This window comes from Colobus angolensis, unplaced genomic scaffold, assembly GCF_000951035.1.
Source record: "Colobus angolensis palliatus isolate OR3802 unplaced genomic scaffold, Cang.pa_1.0 Scaffold50, whole genome shotgun sequence".
NCBI lineage: Eukaryota > Metazoa > Chordata > Mammalia > Primates > Cercopithecidae > Colobus > Colobus angolensis.
This window is the reverse complement of record NW_012118488.1, coordinates 3,745,826-3,754,384: the sequence shown is the minus strand read 5'-3', so window position 1 is coordinate 3,754,384 and position 8,559 is coordinate 3,745,826. Positions and strand designations below refer to the sequence as shown.

Genomic DNA, 8,559 nt, shown 5'->3' with positions numbered 1-8,559 from the left:
CCAAAATTATCTTTTTTTGTTTTGTGTCTCTGCCAGGCTTTGGTATCAGGATGATGCTGGCCTCATAAAATGAGTTAGGGAGGATTCCCTCTTTTTTTATTCTTTGGAATAGTTTTTTTTTTTTTGTCTTCTCCCAGTGATCCAGTTTTTTGACACTGCCAGGGTGGATCGTACCCGGAGCTGGCTCTATGCTGCCTGTTCTATCTCCTATCTGGGTGCCATGGTCTCCAGCAACTCAGCACTACAGTTTGTCAACTACCCAACTCAGGTGAAACGTCAGGGTGGGATGACAGTTGGCTCAGATATCATTTGAAAATGACTAAGAGTTCTTCCCTCAGGTCTGTGAGTTAAAAAAATAATAATAATAAAAAGTAACGGTCCTTGAGACATTAGGAGTGTATAGAACCATAGAACTTGGGTTTAGTGGTGGTGGGTTGGGCCATGATAGGGCTGCTTTCTGAGGCTGAAATCTCTGGTGCAAGCCCTGTGCTTACTCATCTTAATCAGTATGGTACCTAGCATAGTACCTGACACATCACAGATGCTCAGAAATTATTTGCTGGATTTAATTTCAGGTCCTTGGTAAATCCTGCAAGCCAATCCCAGGTAAGCAAAGAAGATAGTCTTCCTCTTCTGTCGTCTCTCTTCCTATAGTAAGCTCTCTCTTTCTCTACTACAATTGTGTCCCTCTCAGCTTCATCATCCCATCATGGCTGTCTCCAGGGACTTTCCCCCAGCTCTCTCTGCTGTCCATCCTGTCATCTGTGTCACTTCTTGTGATGTTCATAGGCTGGTAATCCTTAATAGGAGCTAAAGGCCAACCTAGCCTGCTTCACTTGGTCAGCCATTTCTGTGTTGCATGTGTGTACGTTGTCATTAGACAGACCTAATTCCCATTTTGATCATCAGTTTCTTTGTCTCAACTTCTTTTCCTTCTCCACTGTTCCCCACCCTTGCCCTGTCCCTTCCTGGACTTTTCACCTTTGTTCTCTACCTCCTCCCTGTCTCATACTTAACTCTGTTGCTCAATCCTTATCTAGGTGCCAGCCTGGCACCCTCCTTTTGTCCTCTCTAAGCCTTCCTTCTTAGTCATTCTTTTCTCCCTGAGTCTTTTCCTGGCTCCTGGGAGAGAGGGTATTGGGGTCATCGATGCCTTATGGATGCCTGAATTTTCTGCTCTGTTTTTTCCCTGTAGTCATGCTCCTTGGGGTGACCCTCTTGAAGAAGAAGTACCCATTGGCCAAGTACCTGTGTGTGCTGCTAATTGTGGCTGGAGTGGCCCTTTTCATGTACAAACCCAAGAAAGTTGTTGGGATAGAAGAACACACAGTCGGCTATGGAGAGCTACTCCTGGTATGAGATCCTTTTGGGAATGGCAGCCTTCTCCAGCAAACGTAACCAAAGGATAGCCTCACCTAGACAGGCAGGCCAGTTATGTGTCAAGGGAGGTTGTGGTGCTCCTTATCCCCATATCTGGTCTTTGCTGCAGGCCCCTGGCTCTATTAATGCCATAGTGGGAAACCTGAAATATTTACAGCTCAGCTCTCATTCTGGAGAAGAGATAGCTCTGAGGGTTGTGGCTGAATCCTGGTGTGAGGTCACAGAGACCTCAGAGCAGAGAGGGAAGGAATAATGTCTCTCACTGTGGCTTTCCAAGAAACCTAGGAGCCAGAGTTTAAAATAATATGATAGTATCTGGTGTGTATGCATTAGGCACTGTTCCAAGTGTTTTACATGTTAATTGACTAATTTTTACAACAGTAGTCTCTTATGTGGTATTATCTCCATTTTACAGATGAAGAAACTCGGCACAGAGAGATTAACTCACTTGCCCATGGTCATTTGACTATTTAAGTGGCAGAGTCAGGATTCCAATCCAGGCAGCCTAAGTACAGGATCCAGTCTCTGGAGCACTATACTCCAAGCTAGGAAACTAACCTGCTGGGACTACCTTTCCCCTCCCTTATGTTGGGCAGTGAGCTTCCTGCTCTACTCTGATTACAAAATCACTACGTAGCTCAGTTAGCCTGTCAGTCCAGTGCCTGTGTCGCGGGAGCAGGGGGTAGGGGAGGCAGTCAGCATGGTCTCTCCCCACCTTCCACCTGTGACCAAATGGCAACATTTTGTTCTGAGGACTTTAAAGGGAGTGGCTTTCCGAGGAGGCTGAGAGTGAGAATCCTGTGTCCTGGGTTAGGAAAGGGCCCTGTTGGCCACTTCACTGCAGGCTGCACCCTTTCTTTCCCAGCTATTATCGCTGACGCTGGATGGACTGACTGGTGTTTCCCAGGACCACATGCGGGCTCATTACCAAACAGGCTCCAACCACATGATGCTCAACATCAACCTTTGGTCGACATTGCTGCTGGGAATGGGTGAGAGCCAGTTCTGCTGTTCTTCCCATGTATCACCAGAGGGCAGGCTGCCCTCATCCTTTTGATCCCTCTAGCTGTTAGTTGCCCAGACCAAGGGCCTGAATTAATTCCAAGATGCCCTTTTGTTCAAGCCCTTGAGAAACCTTCCTGGAAGAACCTGCACCAGCAGGATTTGTTTGCTACTTGTTACTGGCACAATGAAGGAGAGTCGTATGTCAGGTAGCAGGGGAAGACAGTAGTAAAACACAGGGAGATACCTGGGAACGTTCCCTTTCATGAAGAAATGAGACATGTAGTGCTCACAGGAAATAGAGTTAGCTGTACACTGAAAATAGTTCAAATGTGAATGGATTTGCTTTGAAATCAGTGCTTCCTAACTTTTCAAATTTGGGCATATGTAGAAAGTATTTTTTGTACAGCACACTGGGGTTAATGGTGGAGGCTGCTGATGGCTGGAGGTGACTAATGCAAGGGGCTTCCTTGAGCTAAGGATGTGTGGGTCAGCATCTCTACAGCATCTGAGGATTTCTGCTTGTAATCACTTTGGTAGAAGTAACTCATAAACTTTCAAGCTTTTCTCACAAAATTCTCTTTAGTTACTCTAATCAGAGAAAAATATGAGAAGAATCCATGATGAGACGATGCAAATCCACACCATACACTTTCCCGCATCCCACCTCCTTTGCAGTTCTTTAACAGGCCATGTGCAGGAGTTTGCGTGTGTGTGTGTGCACACCTGGGGGTAAGGGCACACAAAACACGCCATACATTTGTTGACATGTTTTCTCAGGAATCCTGTTCACTGGGGAGCTCTGGGAGTTCTTGAGCTTTGCTGAAAGGTACCCTGCCATCATCTATAACATCCTGCTCTTTGGGCTGACCAGTGCCCTGGGTCAGGTGAGTGCTTGAAAAGGGATGGCTTGGCTTCCCTACTCTGGCAGCTGGTTCCCTAAGAAAGACTGGCCTGGCTGGAAGAAGAGGGTGGCAAGATTAGCCCTGAGGTCTGCTTATAGACTTTAGACCAATGGCAGATACCCAAGAACCCACCGGACCTCACCTTTATCTTTCTCTAGAGCTTCATCTTTATGACGGTTGTGTATTTTGGTCCCCTGACCTGCTCCATCATCACTACAACTCGAAAGTTCTTCACAATTTTGGCCTCTGTGATCCTCTTCGCCAATCCCATCAGCCCCGTGCAGTGGGTGGGCACTGTGCTTGTGTTCCTGGGTAAGTGGCCACACAGAGACACAGCTGGATGTTGTCTCCTCAGATTTACTTGTATATTTATGAAATTTGTTTAAATATTTTAGAGAAAACTTTTTTTTTGAGACGGAGTTTCACTCTTGTTGCCTAGGCTGGAGTGAGTGCAATGGTATGATCTCGGCTCACCAACTGGGTGAGCCTCCTCCTCCTCCTAGGTTCGAGCATTTCTCCTGCCTCAGCCTCTCAAGTAGCTAGGATTACAGGCATGCGCCACCACGCCTGGATAATTTTGTATTTTTAGTAGAGATGGGGGTTTCTCCATGTTGGTCAGGCTGGTCTTGAATTCCCGACCTCAAGTGATCCACCCGCCTCAGCCTCCCAGAGTGCTGGCATTACAAGCGTGAGCCACCGTCCTCAGCCCAGAGAAAACTTTTTTAAAAGAGAAAAGGGGCTGAGTGTGGTGGCTCATGCCTGTAATTCTAACACTTTGGGAGGCTGAGGCAGAAGGATCGCTTGAGTTCAGGAGTTCGAGACCAGCCTGGGCAACATGATGATGTTGTCTCTGCAAAAAAATACAAGAATTAGCTGAGCATGGTGGCACACGCCTGTGGTCCCAGCTACTCAGGGGGCTGAGGTGAGAGGATCACCTGAGCCCAGGAGGTGGAGGCTAAGGTGAGCTGTGATCACACCACTGCACTCCCACCTGTGTGACAGAGTGAGAACCTGTGTCAGAAGAAAATAAAAAGAGAAAAGGAAGCTTTATGTCTAATCCAACCTTCCTAGGGTCTCCCTCTGTTGCTCAGGCTGGAATGTAGTGGTGCGATGATAGCTCACTGCAACCTTGATCTCCTGGACTCAAGTGATCCTCCCACCACAGCCTCCCAAGTAGCTGTGATTATAGGCATATACCACCACGCCTGACTAAATTTTTTTTTTTTCTTTTTCTTTTTGTAGCGATGGGGTCTTGCTGTGTTGCCTAGGCTGGCCTTAAACTCCTGGGCTCAAATAATCCTCCTGCCTCAGTCTCCCAAAATGCTGGGATTGCAGGCATGAGTCACCACATTCAGCCATAGCCTAGAAGTTTTGACTCTTAAATTTCTTTTAGTCTTGCTGTTTTATAAATATATGTATGTATCTATATCTATCTATATAGACACAGATATCTGTAATAACTAGTATCCTGGTGCCATTCTCTTGTCTCTGAGGAAGTTACATAAAACCAGTGTTCTGACGTGTATTTTATTTCAAGCCCCCATTTTGGAGATACAAGGCCGACTACCCCACCCCACCACAATCATTGGTAAGTTTCATTTCCCCTCATAAGGCTAAGCCCATTTTCTTTCTTTTCACAGGTCTTGGTCTCGATGCCAAGTTTGGGAAAGGAGCCAAGAAGACATCCCACTAGGAAGAGAGAGACTACCTCCACATCAAGAATATTTAAGTTATTGTCTCAAACAGTGACATCTCTTAGGAAAATGGACTCAATAGGAATATGGGACTGAGTTCCAATCTTTTTTAAAAAAATAAAATCAAGCAAAATCACATATTCTAAAAAATGCACTTGGATTTTAACAAGACAGAGTTGGTGGTTTTTGTTCTTCATGCCCTGGAGCACAGTCTATGGTAAATAAAGAGGGAGGGAAGAGGCAGAGCTGGATGTTCATTACTCAGGCTGCTCCTCTTGTGGGTGTGGTTAGCATGGTTGAGTGGGTGATTCCCCCAAGAGCCTGAGCATTATAGGGAGGAACTCTATGAGATCGCAGAATTGTGCTAACGGCTTCTGTTCCGATGGGTGAGGCTTGTCCCATTAGAGCTGGTCCCATTAGAGGACAGGTGGCTCTCCATTAGAGCCAGAGAATGTAAAAGTCACTTTCTCTCCTAAAGCTCCTGTGGGCAAATACTACATAAAAAAAAAAACAAAGTTATGTTCTGTGTTTTTCTTAGGCCTGGTGCAGTGGCTCACATCTGTAATCCCAGCACTTTGGGAGGCTAAGGCGGCAGGATCACTTGAGCTCAGGAGTTTGAGACCAGCCTAGACAACATAGTTAGACCTTGTCTCCACTAAAAATCAAAAACAGAAAAGAAATATTCATTGAGGTTGGGGTAAAATGAACCCAGAGCTTCAGAATCTACTGTTTTGCCATTTCCCCACTGCCTCTCCCTCAGCCACAGCTCTATCAAGACCGGAGTGGAGACCCAGTGAATACATCATGGTCAGCTTTGGAAGGTCTGTGATGTACTTTTCCTGATTTCCCCTCCATCTGTCTGTCTGTTCTCAGTCTACCTGGTCCCTCTAGGGAGGCTGGATTAATCCCTCCTGTTCCCCTGCCTCCTCCAGCTGCTGAAGCATTGCAGTCCTCTGCCATCCTTGCTGTGCCAAGGTGTCACCATGCCAGCTTCTGCCTGTTGAAAGGGATGCTGGCGGAAGTCATGGTGGCTGAGTCCTGGCACAGCCACTGTCGAGTTGTCTGGGTGGCAACGGAGGGAAAAGGCGGAGTATGGAGCAGAGCCACCTGCCCACTGCTGCCTTTAGAGTTGGAAATCGCAATCCTCCAAGGACCAAACTTTACACATGAAAGTGCATTTCCACCAGCTGCAACTTTCTCTCCATCTGTTCAGCAGCCCCAGCCCCTTGGCTCTCCAGATGGGAGCCCGGCCTCCTTCCTGAACGGCTGCTTTGCCACCCCCCACCCAGCCTTTCAAGCCCTGCCTCACTTGTGCTCCTCTCCTCACTTGTGCTCCTCTTACTCTCTGGGGGCCCAGGTGTCACTGCAGCCCTGCCCCAAAAAGCCCCCTATCATTTTGAACTGCTGGAGAGAGAAGATGCTTTAAGTACATCTGGCTGAACTAACTTCCTTCCTTTCTCCACCCTCTCCCCTGTCTTTTTTTTTCATCCTGAAAGTTGCATCAATTAGCTTCTTCCCTACTAGATTTACAGGTCTTCAAAACTGTCTTCTGTGGATTAGTTAGGTGGTTAGAGCATGTTACTAGGGCCAGGGACCTGCAGGTGCAAGCAGTTGTCATCTGGGCCTGTTTTAAGAGACATCTTCCCAGCTACCAGATCAATTCCCTCTACCTCTTCCTTCTACCATTTTCAACCAGCTGTCTCAAAAATGCCTAATACTAGTCATGAGCAAGGCAGGGTTTCAGTAGCTCAGCATGGCTCTCACCTGACATTAGAGAAATGGCTTGTAGAGCAAGCCTGTCCTACCCAGGGTGGGCTGGGAGCCCAGTTCTAGTGTATTTGTTCAGTCCCCTGTCCATCCATCTTAACATTTACTTCCTTTTGGGTGCCATGTATTGTGAACATGCTGGGAGTTCAAAGTTAAGTAGGGCTAGAACTTACCCTCTAGGGACTTCACGGTCTAATAGGGAGACAGGAAAACACATTATCACATCTCAGAAATGCAGGGATAACAACAGAGGAAGGTGTCCGGGCAAGGTGAGGCATGAGCTGGAGAGTGTAGGAAGATGAAAGGAGGAGGAGGAGCTTGAGCTTGGACTCCACTGCCAAGCAGGAAAAGGGGTGCCTGACTTCCTTTCACCCCTTGCTCCTGCCTAGGTCAGTTCCGTAGGGAACATGTGGCAGGAGAGCAGATTTTACAGGAGGCATTGTTTTGCTCAACTTGAAGATACCTGAAAAGGTTCTGTGAGCTGCCAGCTTGCTCCGGGTGTCAACTTACCTGCAGGATCACAGGGACTGGGAGTGCCAAAGTTGACTAAAGTCAGTAACACTGTTAACTTATAATAGGGCTGATAAATGTGAAATACCAGACAAGTTCAAACAAAAGTGATGGTGATGGCTAACCCTGGGCAGCCTGATGCCTCAGATTTCTAAAGATCAAAGGACTTTCATCTGCAGTTAATTCTCAGCTATGTGTCGAAGGGAGGGAACTGGCACACACATTTCCCGAGACACTGGTTTTCGTTTGGGGTGTATGGTGCTTGCAGCTACTTTGGTGGAAGCATCTGAGCCACCTCCTTTACTGTTCATGCTCAGGTACGTGACAAAGTGATTTTTCAGTCCCTGTTCACCTTTTCGTCTGTGGCAAGGGGAATAACCCCCTGCCCCCCTCTGCCCTGCCACAGTGTGATTTGGGGTACAATCATGGGGAAAGCTATTCTGGAGTTAAACATTAAAAGAAACTAAAGTCCCATATTGTTTTTAAAAGGACTTAAGGTGGCAGGAATTCAACATGAACGGTAGGTAATCTATCAAGTGAGGTATTTAGGAATGGATTCTGTGTTTTCTCACAGCTTCAGACCACCCTTGTGAAAAGGGACTCAGCAGACATCCGCACTTTTTAGAGACGGGAAAACCTAAATGAGGGAGAGTTAGGTGACCTGCGGTGGGTCCCTAGGTATGTCCCTGAGACACAAACTAGAACTCTAGGCTCCCTGAATTCGAGTTGCGTTTTGGACCTGTGCCCTCTGAGGGAGGAAAGTGAAGCCTGCTGGGAGACCCTTTGCCTCTGTCTGGCCCCGCTTGGAACAGTTTGCAGGTTTTATGAGCAGTGCTGGTCATTTTCCCTGGATGCCCTGGCAGAGAAATTGTCCTGAGTCTCTGTGGAATCATTCAGCCCTTCCCACTAAAAACACACCAGCTGTCTTTGGGAGCAGTAATCTCATATATTTATAGAGCTCCTTCTTTCCCAAAGCTCTTTAGTACGTGACATTTTATCCTTAGAACACTCCTGGGAAGAGGTTAGGCCAGAAACCAGTCTCCCCATATTTGGAAGAGGGAGCCTGAAACCCACCAGAATGCATTAGCTGAAGGTCGTGTTGCACTGCCCCGCAGGAGGGCAGGAGCTCTGTGGGTGGGCCTCCCATTTCACTCCCCACTTCCTGGGGTCAGGGAACCCTAACCCTCAGTGGGCTAAACTAGTGGTTTCCAGCTGTTTGGATTTTCTGAAAATTCCCAGTAGAATTTTCAAATAATTTGGAGGTATGCTGGCTTTTAATTTTTTCAAGTAAGGACATTTTT

At 47.1% G+C, this 8,559-nt stretch overlaps 1 protein-coding gene across 2 annotated transcripts in view; it reads left to right on the top strand.

Annotated features, from left to right (window-relative positions):
* The window catches only part of SLC35B1 (solute carrier family 35, member B1), a 7,255-nt gene extending 1,747 nt beyond the window's left edge, over positions 1–5,508 (top strand). The window contains exons 3-9 of one of the 2 annotated variants that reach the window (XM_011959927.1): positions 163–268; positions 576–606; positions 1,196–1,353; positions 2,246–2,372; positions 3,163–3,269; positions 3,446–3,599; positions 4,928–5,508. In XM_011959927.1, coding sequence (XP_011815317.1) covers positions 163–268; positions 576–606; positions 1,196–1,353; positions 2,246–2,372; positions 3,163–3,269; positions 3,446–3,599; positions 4,928–4,980 — 736 coding nt within the window. In that variant the 3' untranslated portion in view covers positions 4,981–5,508. Of the gene's footprint in view, positions 1–137; positions 269–575; positions 607–1,195; positions 1,354–2,245; positions 2,373–3,162; positions 3,270–3,445; positions 3,600–4,927 lie in introns of both variants that reach the window. The other variant, XM_011959926.1, reaches the window with a different exon arrangement.
* The last annotated feature ends 3,051 nt before the right edge of the window (positions 5,509–8,559 follow it).